General features: G+C 44.0%; 1 protein-coding gene across 1 annotated transcript in view; it reads right to left on the bottom strand.

The window, feature by feature from the left end:
- Positions 1–18744, bottom strand: part of CCDC62 (coiled-coil domain containing 62) — a 57025-nt gene that overhangs the window by 36513 nt on the left and 1768 nt on the right. Inside the window, 5 exon segments of the mRNA XM_025402833.1 lie at positions 4214–4315; positions 7730–7901; positions 10527–10628; positions 13260–13426; positions 16573–16765. Coding sequence (XP_025258618.1) covers positions 4214–4315; positions 7730–7901; positions 10527–10628; positions 13260–13426; positions 16573–16765 — 736 coding nt within the window.

The raw sequence follows: 18744 nt of genomic DNA, 5'->3' as shown, positions 1-18744 counted from the left end.
AAAAAAAAAAAAAAAAAAAAAAAAAAAAAAAAAAAAAAAAAAAAAAACAACAACAATGGGAAGGGCCTTAGATGCCTGGAACCTGCTGAATTCTGATCAAGACTCTGCCTGGAAGACCTGAGGCAGGCAGACAGTCTACAAGAGCTCACCTACAAGACTGTCAGGACCCACAGAAATGTAAACTAGTATCATTGTTCCCTTTGCAAACTCCTTACTCCTACTTATGTACAAACAAGACATGTTTTGTTCTCTCAGCCTATGTAAAGAACACGCCTGTAATTCCAGCACTTTGGGAGGCCAAGGCAGGCAGATCACGAGGTCAGGAGATCGAGACCATCCTGGCTAACACAGTGAAACCCTGTCTCTATTAAAAAATACAAAAAATTAGCTGGGCATGGTGGCAGGTGCCTGTAGTCCCAGCTACTCGGGAAGCTGAGGCAGGAGAATGGCATGAACCCAGGAGGCTGAGCTTTCAGTGAGGCGAGAACGCGCCACTGCACTCCAGCCTGGGCGACAGAGAGCTAGACTCTGTCTCAAAACAAACAAACAAATAAACAAACTGCATTGTCAGCAAGAGAAAAAAAAAAGTTTTAAACTTAAAAGTAAAACTTTTTTTTTTTTTTTTTTTTTTGGAAAGGGGTTTTGCTTTTTCCCCAGGCTGGAGTGCAGTGGCGCGATCTCGGCTCACTGCAAGCTCCGCCTCCCGGGTTCACGCCATTCTCCCGCCTCAGCCTCCGAGTAGCTGGGACTACAGGCGCCGCCACCGCACCCGGCTAGTTTTTGTATTTTTAGTAGAGACGGGGTTTCACCATGTTAGCCAGGATGGTCTCGATCTCCTGACCTCGTGATCCACCCGCCTCGGCCTCCCAAAGTGCTGGGATTACAGGCTTGAGCCACCGCGCCCGGCCTTAAAAGTAAAACTTTAAGACATATTCCAACTTCAAATAAAACGTGGTAACATCTGAGTGGGTGCGGTGGTTCACACCTGTAATCCTAACACTCTGGGAGGCCGAGGTCGGTGGATTGTCTGAGCTCAGGAGTTCGAGACCAGACTGGGCAACACAATTAAACTGCGTCTCTACTAAAGTACAAAAAGTTAGCCAGGTGTGGTGGCGTGCACCTCCAGTCCCAGCTACTCTGGAGGCTGAGGCATAAGAATTGCTTGAACCCAGGAGGCGGAAGTTGAAGTAAGACAAGATTGTGCCACTACACTCCAGCCTAGGTGACAGAGCAAGACTCCATCTCCAAAAAAACAAAAACGAAAACAAAAAAACATGGTAATATTTAGCCATAGCACTTGACAGTATATTATCATGTTATACCTTTAAAAATTCTTTTTTGGGCTTAGGCCAGGCAAGATGGCTCATGCCTATAACCTTAGTACTTTGGGAGGCCAAGGCAGGAGGATTATCTGAGGCTAGGAGTTCAAGACTAGCAGCCTGGGCAACATAGTGAGACCCTGCCTCTACTAAAAATAAAAAAATAAAATAAAATAAAATTAGCTAGGTGTGATGACACATGCCTGTAGTCCCAGCTACTCGGGAGGCTGAGGTGGCAGGATCACTTGAACCCAGATAGTCGAGGCTGCAGTGAGCTATGATTGCACCACTGCACTCCAGCCTGGGCAACAGAGCAAGACCCTGTGTCTACAAAATAAATAAATAAATTCTTTTTAGGCTTTGTTCACTTTTATAATTAAAACATGCAAATCCACCAATTGTCTATATTTTGAAAAAGAAGAACAAAATATACAAAAATTGTTTTCAGACAATGGTGTGAGATTGTCTTCAGTTGAGAAGATGTTTAAAGAATCAATTTAGGATGCCAGGCATGGTGGCTCATGCCTGTAATCCCAACACTTTGGGAAGCAGAGGTAGGAGGATCGCTTGAGCCCAGCAGTTCCAGTCCAGACTGGGCAACTTAGTGGAACCTCATCCGTACAAAAAATTTAAAAATTAGGCATGTGTGATGGCATGTGCCTGTGGTCCTGCCTACTTGGGAGGCTGAGGTGGGAGGATCACTTGAGCCTCAGAGTTTGAGGTTGCAGTGAGCCGTGATTGTACCACTGCACTCCAGCCTGGGTAAAGAAATCTGCTTAGGATATGATAAAAATATTTCACAAAATCAAGTTATTATAATATTAGCTAACAAATTCCATGTATTTTATTTAGTAGTACATAGTAGAGTGCATGGGTAAAAAGTGATTAATCAAAAAGAAAAGAGGCTAACGTATCCTTTAAGCTTTGTTCCTTCCTTTGACCTCCCATAGCATTTTATGCATAGCATTTGTATAGTACTAAATTCTGTGGGCCTGTGAGCATCTGAGCATACTGCAGGGCACCTGGCATACAAATGCTGGTCCAAGGACTGTTTGAATGCAACTGTAAAGCTACAAATATGTGATATCTTTAGTAGCATAACGGGTTATCATTACTTGTAGATGCAGCAATCCTAGAAATGGTGAAAATAGTGACCTCTAGTGGCAGAATACCACACTTCCCCCCATCTTTAATCACAAGAGATTAATATTAAGAATTCCATTTTACTTAAAACTCCTTAGGCCAGGCATGGTGGCTCACACCTGTAATCCCAGCACTTTGGGAGGCCGAGGCAAGAGGATCACTTGATCCCAGGAGCTAGAGGCCAGCCTGGGCAACATAGTGAGACCCTTCTCTGCAAAAAAATTAAAAATTCAGCCAGGCTACTCAGAAGGCCAAGGCGGGAGGATTCCTTGAGTACAGGAGTTGGAGGCTGCAGTGAGCTGTGATTACACCACTGCACTCCAACCCAGGAGACAGAGTGAGACCTTGTCTTTAATTTTTTTCCCATTAATTTATAGACAAACTGCATTCCATTCCCTGCCATATTCCTTACCTACTCCCAGTATCTCAGAGTTTCCACTGGTGAAGGCCTCCTTCTCCACTCCCAACTGAGAATGGCTGACATAGAGAGCTTGTTTACATCCCTACCAGCCAAGATGATTCTTTTGGGCTTTCTTTTCAGTGGTTTGTGTTAGGAAAGTCATTGATTTAGAGGTAAAGTTCCAAAGAGAAAATCATATGAACACTTTCTGGTCTACTGATACCTACCCTCAGTCCCCCTTTTTCTAGGGGTACACATTCATAAAAAACCCCTACTTAGCACCCATACAACCATTCTGTTTTTCACGTTCAGTAAATTACATGATATATTCAATACTTTATTATAAAACAGCCTTTGTGTGAGATGATTTTGTCCAACCGCAGGCTAATGCGAGTGTTCTGTGCATGTTTACGGCAGGCTAGGCTGAGCTACGCCGGTGGGTAGGTTGGCTTCATTAAATGCATTTTTGACTTACGAGGGGTTTATCAGAATGTAACCCTGTAAGTCAAAGAGCATCTATGTTATATTTTTAGTGAGAAGCAGAGTCACACGCTCAAGCTGGAAGGGAGAGTAGCTCATTTTGCAGAAGAGGAAACAGTGACTGGGAACGGGATGGCAGCATTAACATTTGCTGCTTGGTCCTCACTGATCCCGCAAAGGGTGTTGAAACCAAACAAAAAGGCCGGGCGCGATGGCTTCCGCCTGTAATCCCAGCACTTTGGGAGGCCGAGGCGGGCGGATTACCTGAGGCCAGAGTTCAAGACAAGCCTGCCCAACATGGTGAAACCCTGTCCCTACTAAAAATATGAAAATCAGCTGGGCATGGTGGCGCACGCCTGTAATTCCAGCTACTCGGGAAGCTGAGGCAGGAGAATTGCTTGAACCTGGGATGTGGAGGTTGCAGTGAGCTGAGATCGTGCCACTGTATTCCAGCCTGGGCAACAGAGTGAGACTCTGTCTCAGGAAAAAAAAAAAAAAGCCAGACTCATGCCTGCAATCTCAGCACTTTGGGAGGCCAAGGCTGGTGGATCACCTGAGGTCAGGAGTTCAAGACCAGCCTGACCAATGTGGCGAATCCCTGTGTCTCTACTAAAAATACAAAATTTAGCCAGGCATGGTGGCTCACACTGGTAATCCCAGCTACTAAGGAAGCTGAGGCAGAAGAATCGCTTGGGCCCGGGAGGCAGAAGTTGCAGTCAGTCAAGACTACCGCACTCCAGCCTGGGTGACAGAGCAAGACCCTGTCTCAAAAAAAAAAAAAAAAAAAAAAAAAAATTGGGCGAGGTATAATTCCTTTAGCCTGTCATCATAGCAAGTCTAGGTTACAAATACATTCAATCATCTGTTTTACCAGTAAAAAGCAATTCATCGTGCAGGCAACTTTTCTCTTGTTTGAGGCGAATGATCTCTTCTCGTTGCTCGTTATTTTCTGTCGTCTTTTCATTGAGGTCCTCTTCACAACAGAAGAAAAAGAAAGTCCTCAAATAAATACTAGTTTCCAGTCCTCAAAGACACACTATGTCTAACACTCATGTCCTCAGCAGCCCCTTCCAGTCCTGTTGGATCTATAGACAAAATCTGTTTCACAGCCAATATCTCCACCCCTGGCAAGGACCCTGGTTGGAGGCTTCACTTGCTCTCATCTCACTGACCTCCCTGCACCAGCCTTGCCTCTCCTGTGACAGCCCAGTGTACACAGAGCAATCTTTTAAAAATCAAAATCGCCCGGCGCGGTGGCTCATGCCTATAATCCCAGCACTTTGGGAGGCTGAGGCAGACAAACCACTTGAGGCCAGGAGTTCCAGACCAGCCTGGCCAACATGGTGAAACCCCGTCTCTACTAAAAATACAAAAATCAGCTGGGTGTGGTGGTGCACACCTGCAATCCTAGCTACTCGGAAGCCTGAGGCAGGAAAATTACTTGAATCCAGGTGGTGGAGGTTGCAGTGAGCTGAGATCATGCCACTGCACTCAACCTGGACAACAGAGTGAGATTCCATCTCAAAAAAAAAAAAAAAAGTAAAGTAAAATAAAAATAAAGGCCAAGTGCAGTGGCTCACGCCTGTAATCCCAACACTTTGGGAGGCTGAGGCGAGTGGATCACCTGAGGTCAGGAGTTCGAGACCAGCCTGGCCAACCTGGTAAAACTCCGTCTCTACTAAAAATACAAAAATTAGCTGGGCATGGCGGCAGGTGCCCGTAATCCCAGCTACTCAGGAGGCTGAGGCAGGAGAATCGCTTGAGAGGGAGGTGGAGGTTGCAGTGAGCCGAGATCACGTCACTGCACTCCAGCCTGGGTGACAAGAATGAAATTCCATCTCAAAAATAAATACATAAAAAATAAATAAATAAAAATCTGCTTGTGTCATTTCTCAGTGAAAAAGCCTTGCTACTGCACTGAGGATGAAATCCAAATTCATTTCCGCAAACTGCAGAGCCCAGCGTGACCTGACCTGCCCATCTCCCCACTGCCCTTCCCTCCTTTCCTTCTGTTCCTTGAATATGTCTGTGGTATGAGAAGAAACAGAGTTGGTTTTTGTCCTCTGTTCCTGGAACAGAGCTCCTAAAACCTGTCGAATTTCCTAAGTGACAGAAGCATCTTTTGTCATTCATGAAGAGCCCCAGTTGATTACGCCAGAGCACATGCTAACAGGTGACTCAGGGTGGAGCCCCTACGTGGCCTCAGGATGCAGCCGGTCACCAGAAACACCAAGTGAGGAGAAGGCTGGAACCTGCAGTCCCACTTGTGGACCTCCAGGAAGGGGAGGGAGGGCTGGAGACTGAGCTCTATAAAAATTTTTCTTCTTCTTTTTTTTTTTTTGAGACAGGATCTTGCTCTGTTGCCCAGGCTGAAGTGTAGTGGCACGATCTTGGCTCACTGCAACCTCCACCTCCTGGGCTCAAGAAATCCTTCTACTTTGCCTCCCAGGCAGCTGGGACTACAGGATCACACCACCTATGCCTGGCTAATTTTTTGTAGAGACAGGGCTCTGCCATGTTATCCAGGCTGGTCTTGAACTCCTGGCCTCGGGTGATCTGCCTGCTTTGCCCTCCCAAAGTACTAGGATTACATGTGAGCCATCATGCCCAGCCATTATTTCTCTTTTCTTAAATAAAAAAGTTTTAAGCTGGATGCAGTGGCTCATGCCTGTAATCCCAGCACTTTGGGAGGCCAAGGTGGGTGGATCATGAGGTCAGGAGTTTGAGACCAGCCTGACCAACATGATGAAACCCCATCTCTACTAAAAATACAAAAATTAGCCAGGCATGGTGGCGGGGGCCTGTAATCCCAGCTACTCGGGAGGCTGAGGCAGGAGAATTGCTTGAACCTGGGAGGTGGAGGTTGCAGTGAGCTGAGATCACGCCATTGCACTCCAGCCTGGGCAACAGAGTGAGACTCCACCTCAAAAAAAAAAAAGTTTTAATATTGAATTTATAAAATGTTTATAATATATAAATATTGACAGAACAGACTTCTTTCTACTTGTATATTTTACCTCGGTATATATAAACATTCAATAAATACCAAATACCTAGAGTGTAGCCCTGGTGCTGTGCTATTAACAGTACACTGAAAAAGAGAAGCAGAGTCTGTTCCTGCTGCCAAGGGGACGATAATATGATTATGGTTTTAGCTGAAGCTACAAATGGAGATGAGACCTATGGCTAACCATAGGTCAGGGCATCATAAGGACAACATTTTCAAATGCTGAATCTTTTAAGTTAAATCAACAAAGATTGGCTGGGTGCATTGGTTCACGCTTGTAAATCCCAGCACTTTGGGAGGCCAAGGCAGAGGGATCGCCTGAAGTCAGGAGTTCCAGACTAGCCTGGCCAACATGGCAAAACTCTGTCTCTACTAAACATCCAAAAATTACCCAGGCATGGTGGTGGGCGCCTGTAATCCCAGCTACTTGGGAAGCTGAGACAGGGGAATAGCTTGAACCCGGGAGGTGGAGGCTTTGGTGAACCAAGATCGCGCCACTGCACTCCAGCCTGGGTGACAGAGTGAGACTCTGTCGAAAATAAATAAATAAATTGGCAAAAATAAAAATTCCTAATATCCGAATCAGAAGTTTCTGCCCTCACCACGGGAAGAAATGCCCAGGCTAGCCTGCTAGCAAGGAGAAAATGAAACGTGTGAGGCAGAACTGCCCAGATGGGAAGCTCAGTGAGGCCCAATCGTAATCCGTCACCTCCCATTTACCTCTAGACACGTGGGTTTAATACATGCTAGGACTGCCTGCCACTGAGATACTGATGTTGTCTGCCACAAAGCAGGTATCAGCAATAGCTAATGGTACAGCCACCTCAACTAAGGCAGGATTACTTTAAAATACGATACATTCTGCAGTTTTCCCCAACTCTGTTATTTATCTTATAAGACACAAATTGCAGCATAATCCTTTTTTTTTTTTTTTTTTTTTTTTTTTTGAGACGGAGTCTCGCTGTGTCTCCCAGGCTGGAGTGCAGTGGCGTGATCTCAGCTCACTGCAAGCTCCGCCTCCCGGGTTTACGCCATTCTCCTGCCTCAGCCTCCCGAGTAGCTGGGAGTACAAACGCCTGCCACCACGCCCGGCTAGTTTTTTGTATTTTTAGTAGAGACGGGGTTTCACCATGTTAGCCAGGATAGTCTCGATCTCCTGACCTCGTGATCCACCCGCCTCGGCCTCCCAAAGTGCTGGGATTACAGGCTTGAGCCACCGCGCCTGGCCGCATAATCCTATATAAATGAAATGGATATTTCACATCAGGGCCTAAGGCCGGGAATTGATCTACTCTCAAGCATAAGATTAAGAGAACCCAAATGAAGAAATACAGTACCAAGATAATACACTCGTATCTTAAATGTAGGTCTCTTCCTTACCTTTTAGTTTACTGACTTCAATCTTAAGTGCCTTCAATTTCTGCTTATAATCTTGCTTTTCTTTCACAATACAAGTCTCCGCCATCTTGGCGTCACGTAGGGCATGCTCTAGCAATTTAAATTTACCCGAACAGTCTGCAATGTGATTGACTGCCTCAATAATATCTTTGTCCTAAAAACCAAATTTGAAAACGGTTATTCTACATTCTTAAATTCCAATTAACCAAAAAGAAAAGATAATACTAAGATCCGACTGTGTGCCAGGTTCCATTCTAAGCACTTTTCGCATATTAACTCATTTAATCTTTACAGTAACTCTATGAGGAGGTACTGTTGCTCTTGCCAAGTGAGAGACGAGTCGACAGAAAGGCCATGTTCCTTGCCCCTGGTTACACAGCTAGTTAGTGGTGGAGCCACCATTTGAACCTAGCTGGCTGCCTCAGACACTACATACTGAACCACTACCCCTTACTCTCTCTCAGAAAGTTACAGTCGGACCATTCCATTACCTAAGAAACTATAATAGCAACAAGAGGGTAGGTGGCCCCTGGATGGGAAACTCATCCTCTGGATTATATAGGTCGGTCTAACGGCTCACCATTCCCTCCCATTTTCCAGCTTGTTAAAATGACAGACTCCACAACAACATCATTCCAAACCTACCAAATTAGAATTTCTTAATTGTTGAGGCAGTTTTAGTTACCAAAAAAGGTATCTGCTCCTTGAAAAGCAACTCAAACAACACCTAAAAGTATAAAAATAAGTAAAAGTTCTATCCCTCCCCCACTCACCTGGAATAACTGTTATTAAGAGGTTTTACCCGACTGAAGTCGAAGTGTTTCTGCTACAGCATCGTAAATGCACGCCTGAAAAATCACATTGTCTGCACATCTCGCACTAGGACTTACAGAATAAAAGGGTTGGGGCAGGCCATGCAAAAACCCATGAACTTTGCGACCAGGCCAGTAGCAAAAAATAACAGTTCTAATAAGTACAAGAACACAGTTCAGTTAACACCAGGAGAGACCCACAACAGTCAATCCCTTTCAGCCTGAAACCTGGACTCCTACTTACTCCTTTGATAAGGATGTCCTGGAGGGCATCTGCTTCTAAGGAAACCATTTTCATCAGATAAAATCTCTCAGTCTAGGAACACAGCCTTTTTTTTCGGATGAAGTCTCGCTCTGTCATCAGGCTGGAGTGCAGTGGTGTGATCTCAGCTTACTGCAACCTCCGCCTCCTGGGTTCAGGCAATTCTCCTGCCTCAGCCTCCCGAGTAGCTGGGACTACAGGGGTGTGGCACTACGCCCAGCTAATTTTTGTATTTTTTAAAATAGAGACAGGGTTTCACCACGTTAGCCAGGATGGTCTCGATCTCTTGGCTTTATGATCCGCCTGGCTCAGCCTCCCAAAGTGCTGGGATTACAGATGTGAGCCACCGTCCCTGGCCTTCTTTTTTTTTTTTTTCTTTTTTTGAGACAGAGTCTCACTGTGTCACCCAAGCTGGAGTGCAGTGGTGCAATCTCGGCTCACTGCAACGTCTACCTCCCAGCTTCCAGGGATCCTCATACTCCAGCCTCCAGAGTAGCTGAGATTACAGGCATGCCACCATGCCCGGCTAACTTTTTTGTATTTTTAGTAAAGACAGGGGTTTCACCATGTTGGCCAGGCTGGTCTCGAACTCCTGACCTCAAGGAATCCACCCGCCTCGGCCTCCCAAAGTGCTGGGATTATAGGCGTGAGCCACTGCACCCGGCCTCCAGGAGCACACCCTTCCTAATGCACCCACTGTTTTAATGGTGGGGAAATGCCTTGCCAGCACCTCCACACATACCTACAGCTTTGCCAGAGTTTGCTATGATGGAAACCAGAGAGGTTGTTGAAGCCACTAAACTGGCTACTACTTGACTAAAGACATGACTGTAGATTTTAATATTTTCTATTTAATTTTCAGAGCACTTGCCCCAATCACTTCAAAACAATGTGCTGAGAAAAATCACATCTTTATTAGCGTGAGCATTTCATTATACCAACATCGTTCCCTTAAATACCAATTGTCAAAGACGTGCATAACAGCAGGAGACTGTGTATCGTTGTATATTGCATGTTAGTGACTATATCAACTGCTCGATTGCAAATGGTTTTTCTCTCCATTAAAAAAAATTATCGGGCCGGGCGCGGTGGCTCAAGCCTGTAATCCCAGCACTTTGGGAGGCCGAGACGGGCGGATCACGAGGTCAGGAGATCGAGACCATCCTGGCTAACATGGTGAAACCCCGTCTCTATTAAGAAATACAAAAAACTAGCCGGGCGAGGTGGCGGGCGTCTGTAGTCCCAGCTACTCGGGAGGCTGAGGCCGGAGAATGGCGTGAACCCGGGAGGCGGAGCTTGCAGTGAGCTGAGATCCGGCCACTGCACTCCAGCCCGGGCGAGCGAGACTCCGTCTCAAAAAAAAAAAAAAAAAAAAAAAAAAAATTATCAAGCAATCTAATTGCCAATAACTCTATGAGACCTAATAATGGATACCCGGGGAGAAAATAAGTTAATTCAGACCTGCCAGCCCATGGAATGGGCCTTGGAGACAGAAGACCAGAAGCAGAGTCCTGCCTCCTTTCTTCATACCTTGGGAACATCATTTTAAATTTGTTTCCCTCGTTTCTAACTGGGCGTTTTAAAAAACAAGAGCAACATTGGTAGCTTTACATTTCTGAGATGCTAGGGACTTAGGTAAGATAATGAATGTGAATATAAACCACCAAGCACTCTGGCAAATGGAAGAATTCTTATTTTTGATTACCTTTAGCTTTATCATTGTCGTGAGAGCTTGTTCTCGAGCTTGTAACTGTCCTACCTGAGCAGAAAGTTCCACTAACGTGTTGCTGAGAGTTTCGTTTCTAGCCTACAAGAAAACAACACAGATGATACTGCTTGAGTCCTTTTAAAGCTTTCACTACGCTCACTAGCCATAGTCTGTGCTTATTTCTCCATTTTGTTTTTTCCTTGTTTGACTCGTTAGTAACAAAAAAAGAGTTGGTAATGAAGTGGGCTAATAAAACCCATATTGTTTTAGTAACAAAGTGGGCTAAGACAGCAGTCATCAAAAAAGAATACAAATATGTATTTCTCTATTAATTCTACCATCCTCTCAGTACTTGTATTTGCCCTACTGAATAATGTTGATGATGCTTGTAAACATGTCTATTCCCTAATATCTTTTATGTGTAATTTTGGGTTGGGAAGACGGAAGAAAATGAATGAATGAGAACTGTATTAGTAAGAGATTTCCTTTGTTGAAACAAAGTAGCATTAGTGAATTCTGTGAATTTAAAAAATATTCTTTGTCGAAAGAACTTCATACTGGGGTATTCCTACTCATCGGTTATTTTTTAAAAAACACATAGTGCTAGATCTGATATAATTATTGTGTATACAATCTATTTACTAGTTGAGAAAAATAACCATCAGGCTTTTTTTTTTTTTTTTTTTTTTTGAGATGGAGTCTCACTCTGTCGCCCAGGCTAGAGTGCACTCGTGCGATGATCTCGGCTCATTGCAACCTCCGCCTCCTGGGTTCAAGTGATTCTCCTGCCTCAGCCTCCGGAGTAGCTGGGATGAAGGATATAACACATAAACAAGCTGGCTTTCTGCATCTCTTATGAGCATGAACTCAAAAAATATCTGATGACTGACGAATTAGAAGAGAAAACCAAAAAAATCTGTGTTTTTTTTTTTTTTTCTTTTGACACAGAGTCTCGCTCTTTCCCCCAGGATGGAGTGGAGTGGTGTGATCTCGGCTCTCTGCAACCTCTGCCTCTCAGGTTCAAGTGACTCTCCTACCTCAGCCTCCCGAGTAACTGGGACTACAGGCGCCCACCACAACACCTGGTTGATTTTTGAATTTTTAGTAGAGAGGGGGTTTCACCATGTTGGCCAGGCTGATCTCAGACTTTGGACCTCAAGTGATCCGCCCACCTCGGCCTCCCAAAGTGCTGGGATTATAGGTGTCAGCCACCGTGTCGGGCTCAAAAATCAAGTCTTAGAGGTTTTATTCCCGATATGCCACTAACGTTATAAGACACAATAATTGGCTGGGCACGGTGGCTCACATCTGTAATCCCAACACTCTGGGAGGCCGAGGCGGGCGGATCACCTAATATCGGGAGTTTGAGACCAGCCTAACCAACATGGAGAAACTCCGTCTCTACTAAAAATACAAAATTAGCTGGGCGTGCTGGTGCATGCCTGTAATCCCAGCTACTCGGGAGAGTGAGGCAAGAGAATTGCTTGAACCCAGGAGGCAGAGGTTGCAGTGAGCCGAGATTGTGCCATTGCACTCCAGCCTGGGCAACAAGAGCGAAACTCCGTCTCAAAAATAAAAAGACGCAATAATTTAGAAAACATCATTGAAGCTACCAAAACTTGATGATACCCTCTCATCTTTGAGGAAAGCTTTCTAAAATAACCCATTGTTGATTAAATGGTAGATGCTACTAAACCAAATGGCATAACAGTTACAAAGGGTTGTACTGAAGCTCAATCTCTAAGACAGGATAGTGCTGTGCAACTAACCAAAACTGTAGGATAAACAGAACTACAATGGGTGGATGAGTGTAGATACCTTCATACACACACGTATGCATTTTTGCATTGGTTGTTTGTTGTGATTGTTGTTTTTTATCGAGATGAAGTCTCACTGTGTTGCCCAGGCTGGACTTGAACTCCTGGGCCCAAGCGATGTTTCTGCCTCAGCCTCCCCAGAAGCTGGGACTATAGGCGCACACCACTGTGCTTGGCTTACATGTGCTTTTTTGTTGTTGTTGTTTTGTCACCCAGGCTGGGGTGTAATGGCACAATCACAGCTCGCTGCAGCCTTGACCTCCTGGGCTCAAGTGATCCTCCTGCCTCAGCCTCCCAAGTAGCTGGGACCACAGCAGTACACCACCACACCCAGCTCATTTTTGTATTTCCATTTTTTCATAGAGACAGGCATTTGCCATGTTGCCAAGCATGGTCTCGAGTTCCTGGGCTGAAGCAATCCTCCCACCTCAGCCTCCCAAACTAAGAGCTGGGATAACAGGCATAAGCCACCGAGCCACTGTGCCCAGCCTCACATGCATTTTTAATGAAACATTTAAACATAATTTTTCTTTTTTCTTCTCTTTTTTTTTTTTTTTTGAGACAGAGTTTCCCTCTTGTTGCCCGGTCTGGAGTGCAATGGTGAGATCTCGGCTCACCGCAACCTCCGCCTCCTGGGTTCAAACGATTCTCCTGCCTCAGCCTCCCGAGTAGCTGGGACTACAGGCGCGCGCCACCACGCCCAGCTAATTTTGTATTTTTAGGAGAGACAGGGTTTCTCCACGTTGGCCAGGCTGGTCTCAAACTCCCTACCTCAGGTGATCCGCCCACCTCGGCCTCCCAAAGTGTCGGCATTACAGGAGTGAGTCACCGCACGTGGCCAAATCTAATTTTTCAATAACTGAAACACAAAGGGAATTTCGACTAGTGAAGTTTGTCAGAAAATAATCCCAACCTCAAGGTCTTCAGAGAGAAGAGAAGAATGCGTTGCCTTTTGAGCCATTTCCTGAAGCTGTAGTTGGGTCTTTTGGAGAGCAGTTTGGCATTCCATTTGGTTGGATTCAAGAGATTTTACCTTCTTCGTGAGTGACCTGATTATTTCAGTTCTTTTATGTAGTTCACCTGAGGGAAAGTTCATCAATAATTTGTAGTCAGACCTTCAGCTTAAAATGCATTATTTTCAAAATGGGTGGTTAAAAAGTAAAAGTGTGCTAGAGAATTTTTACAAAGACAATCTTCTTTTAAAACCTTTTTTATGAAATGCGCACTATCACCCCTAATCAAGAAACAGAACTGTGAGCAACTGGAAGCCTCTGGAGGTCACTTCCTGAACATAATCTCTCCAGTTTCTACTTTCCCAACCATGAGCCTGATCTTCGAGTAATCACTTCCTAGCTTTTCACTACAGCTTTACCAATGACCACGTGCCTCAAAATTATAGTTTAATTTGAACCATATAAAAATGGAATCATATTCTGAGAATTCTTCTGTTTGCTTTTTTTGCTTAAGATGATGATTCTGAGATTCGCTCAGTTGTGTATAACTTGTGTTTGTGCACTAACATTGCCCGGTAATATTCCACTGAATGATTACACCAAAGCTTATTTCTGTTTTCTTTTTTTTTTTGGTGAGACAGAGTCTCCCTCTATTGCCCAGGCTGGAGTGCAATGGCATGATCTCGGCTCACTGCAACCTCTACCTCCTGGGTTCAAATGATTCTTCTGCCTCAACCTCCCAAGTAGCTGGGACTACAGGCGAGCGCCACCACGTCCAGCTAATTTTTTTGTATTTTTAGTAGAGACAGGGTTTCACCATATTAGCCAGGATGGTCTCCATCTCCTGACCTCGTGATCCATCCACCTCAGCCTCCCAAAGTGCTGGGATTACAGGTATGAGCCACCGCGCCCGGCCTACCAAAGGTTATTTCTAATATTGATGATCATTTGGGTTATTTCTACTTTGCAGCTATGATAAACAATGCTGCTCTGAATATTCTTTGACACGCATCTTTTTTTTTTTGAGATGGAGTCTCGCTCTGTAGCCCAGGCTGGAGTGCAGTGGTGTGATCTCAGTTCACTGCAACCTCCGCCTCCCAGGTTCAAGCAATTCTCCTGCTGTAGCCTCCGGAGTAGCCGGGACTACAGGCATGAGCCACCATGCCTGGCTAATTTTTGTATTTTTAGTAGAGACAGAGTTTCGCCATGTTGGCCAGGTTGGTCTCAAACCCCTGACCTCAGGTGATTCGCCTGCCTTGGCCTCCCAAAGTGCTGGGATTATAGACGTGAGCCACAGCACCAGGCCTTTTTACATGCATCTGGGTGCATATTTTCAAGAGTTTCTCGAGAGCCTTGCTTCTCAAAATGTGATCCCTGGACCAGCAGCGGCAGTGGCATCGCCTGGGATGCCTGTTAGAAATGCAGATCCTTGGGCCCCAGACCTACTGTATCAGAATCTAAATTTTAACAAGCCCCTTAAGTGATTCATGTGTCTATTATAGGGTGAGAATATTCTAGAAATGGCTTTGCTGGGCTGTAGGATATGCACATGTTCAGCTTCACCATATACTGCCAAACGATTTTGCACACCAGCAGTAACAACTGACTCCCGCTAGCAGTGTCTCAGCTTTCCCTTGGCATCATACTTTACCAAAACCCGGTAATTTCTGCCAGGCTAGTAAAGGTAAAATAGTATCTCAATTTGATTTTTATTTGCATTTCCCTAATTACTAATGAGAATAGGAAACTTTTTATATATTTATTGGACATTCAATTTTCCTCTTTCCATGAGGTGCCTATTCAAATCTTGCTCATTTTAAAATAAAATACTGATAGCTACGTATAATGTGGGTTATATATGTTATATGTGTTATCTTTGTTCTTTTAACGTGTTTATATAAGAGCCATAAGATGTTATACTGCATTTAATCAGCAACCATGTTAAATGCTGTGTGTGTATATGTGTGTGGGTGTGGTCAGAGTAAAATCAGATGGTCATCAAAGAAACAAAAAAAATAATACATTTGGGTTTTTTGTTTGTTTCTTTCTTTGTTTTGACACAGAGTCTTACTCTGTCGCCCAGGATGGAGTGCAGTGGCACGATCTTGGCTCACTGCAACCTCCACCTCCCAGATTCAAGCAATTCTCCTGCCTCAGCCTCCTGAGTAGCTGGGACTATAGGCGTGCACCACCATGCCCTGCTAATTTTTGTATTTCTAGTAGAGATAAGGTACACCATGTTGGCTGGGCTGGTATCGAACTCCTGACCTCAAGTGATCGGCCTGCCTCAGCCTCCCAAAGTGCCGGGATTAAAGGCATGAGCCACCATGCCCCACCAAAAATGACAGATTTGGATTGCCACATTTACAGAATCCTTTGAGTAATGTTAAGTAAAAAAAGGTTATCTTTCTATTACACAGATCTAGTGCTTTCTCCTCTAATGCATTCTACTAACAATCTAGAGTCATTGGAACATTCAGATTTAGGGCAGCACTAAAGGAATGACAGAATTAAAATACGGTATCAAATAAACTTTTTGCAACCATTTTTGAGACAGCTACATATATATATGTGTGTGTGTATATATATATATATATATATTTTTTGAGACAGGGTCTTGTTCTGTCCCCCAGGCTGGAGTGCAGTGGCACAATCTTGGCTCACTGCAACCCCCACCTCCCGGGTTCAAGTGATTCTCGTGCCTCTGCCTCCCGAGTAATTGAGATTACAGGTGTGCACCACCACGCCCAGCTAATTTTTTGTATTTTTAGTAGAAGTGGGGTTTCACCATGTTGGCTGGGCTGGTCTCCAGCTCCAGAGCTCAAATGATCTACCAAAGTGCTGGGATTACAGGTGTGAGCCACTGTGCCTGGACAGACAGCTATAATTTTAAAAGATGACCATTTTAGGAACTTAAGATCAAGTTCAATACAAAAAGCTTAAAATCTTTCAGCTTAGTTTAAGAGAATGGCTAGTCATATGGCATCTTCATTCATACTCTTGTTCAAAACTTCAGCTTCACCAATGGCGCTCACCCCATGTTAACTGGAGCTCTATCCAGCCCCCTTTTTATGCTGAAATACTTTGCTTGTCCTACTTTATTTGAATGTGTCTGTCCCATTATCACTGTTCATAAAGTCCTCCTGTCTCCAATGAGCCTAAACTTGAGGACAGCAGGGGTTTCAGTCTTTACTTCCTCTCTGTCTTCCCCATGAGCCCATCAATGTGTTAGCACAAAGGAGTGCATAACTTGTCACTGAATGTATTTCTGACCTTCTAATTTGCTGCAACGTTCTTCCAATGTCAACACTTTCTGCCGATCCTCTTCCCATGAAAGAAGCTGTTGCTGGTGCACTGCAACCATGTCATTGAGCTCTTTATCTCGATCTTTTAATTCTCCAATGAGCAACTGCAGCTCCTTCCGTTGTTTCTCAATAGTGGAAATCTCAACTTCTGACCCGATGTTCTAAACATAGAAAGCAGTTTCACATCAAAATAGAATGAAATCAGTAACAAATCAGCCAAAGTCAATTTTCCAAATAAGTATATCTTCTTTTGCTGCCAGTTCCAAGTAGTTCAATTAAGTTTCAAGTTAATAACATGGCAGCAAAGATTATGTATACTTAAAACATATTCAAGTTAAAACCTACCATGCACTCTGCCTCTCTACAATTTTCTGTCATGCCATACGTGCCATGCCTAAAAAGTGGGACTGTTTCTAAAACCCGCTGGGTAAACAAATAAACCTATTTCTGCACTTCTTCTTCGCCTTTGCCAACAATCCTTTTCTCTGCCAGTCAATAACACTATCTCCCACCTTGCCCCAGCAATTTGAGTAACCAAGTACAGGTTAAACATGAAATAGTGGCCAGGCGTGGTGGCTCACACCTATAATCTCAGCACTTTGGGAGGTCAAGGTGGGTTGATCACCTGAGGTCAGGAGTTTGAGACGAGCCTGACTAACATGGCATAACCCCATCTCTACTAAAAATACAAAAATTAGCTCAGTGTGGTGGCACATGCCTGTAACCTCAGCTACTCAAGAGGCTGAGGCAGGAGAATTGCTTGAACCCTGGAGGCGGAGGGTGCAGTGAGCCGAGATCGTGCCATTGCACTCCAGCCTGGGCGACAAGAGCGAAACTCTAGCTCAAAAACAAAACAAAACAAAACAAACCATGAAATAGTTACTGCTTAAATGTAAATGATTCTTACTAAAGAATGGGAATTTTAGTCTATAAAAAGAAAATTAAGTCTTCCAGTATTCAATATTCATGAAAACTATAACATCTAAGGCATCTATACATATTCAATCTATTAAGGACAATTTAATATTGTAACTGGTCCAAATACAACATACATAATTAAAAACCAAATTCTGTAAGGAAATTTTTCACATATACCCAAAGACAATAGTATGATAAACTCCCATATACTCAGTACCTAGGTTCTATCATTATCGAGATTTCACTACAGCTGCTTCAATTTCCTTTTCTTTTATCGATTAAAAAATACCATTTCACCCTTACATCCTTCAGAATGCATCTCTAAAAATGAACATTTCCTATATAACCATGATGCCATTTTTATACCTAATAATATTATCTATTAATACAATAATTCCTTTTAAGTATACAGCATTTGAAAGTCTAACACGTTGGTCTGACCAAATTGTGATCCCAGAATTAGCCACTTAGTGGCTACATAACCTTGGGCAAGTTACTTAACTTCTCTAAGCATTAGTTTCCTCACCTGTAAAATGATAGCAATGGCATTTTAACATCTTGGAGTGACGAAGATTAAACAAGACAAACTCTGTAAAGTACTGAGCACAACGCCTGGCTCGTAGTAATCACTTAACAAACATCAGCTCTCATTAACACTGTAAACCACATTTGAAATCATGGTGCTGTCCCTACCTATGAAATAAAGAACTAAAAGTGTTACTTTAATAGAGTTCCACCTTAAAGACAGTAATTAAAGGTTCACCAGTGGCCCTTTGTACTCCCTTACTGCTTTTTGAAAAATAAGATTTGTAAATAAACAAAAATAATGAGGGGGGCTCAGTGGCTCACACCTGTAATCCCAGCACTTTGGGAAGCCGAGGTGGGCAGATCACCTGAGGTCAGGAGTTCGAGACCAGCCTGGCCAACATGGCGAAACCCTCTCTCTACTAAAAATACAAAAATTAGCTCGGCATGGTGGTGGGCGCCTGTAGTCCCAGCTATTTGGAAGGCTGAGGCCGGAGGATCGCTTGAACCTGGGAAGCAGAGGCTGCAGTGAGCCGACATTGCGTCACTGCGCTCCAGCCCTGGGGACAGAGCCAGATCCTATCTCAAAAATAAATAAGAATGATGAATAAATTACAGTTACTAGTCTTAACAAGGAAAATGGAATTTGGAGTCAAGGGATTTCAAGTCCCAAGGCTTGAATTCCAGTGTTGGCCCA

This window comes from Theropithecus gelada, chromosome 11 (genome assembly GCF_003255815.1).
Source record: "Theropithecus gelada isolate Dixy chromosome 11, Tgel_1.0, whole genome shotgun sequence".
Classification (NCBI taxonomy): Eukaryota; Metazoa; Chordata; class Mammalia; order Primates; family Cercopithecidae; genus Theropithecus; species Theropithecus gelada.
The sequence above is the reverse complement of the archived record's forward strand: the minus strand, read 5'-3'. Positions and strand labels throughout refer to the sequence as shown.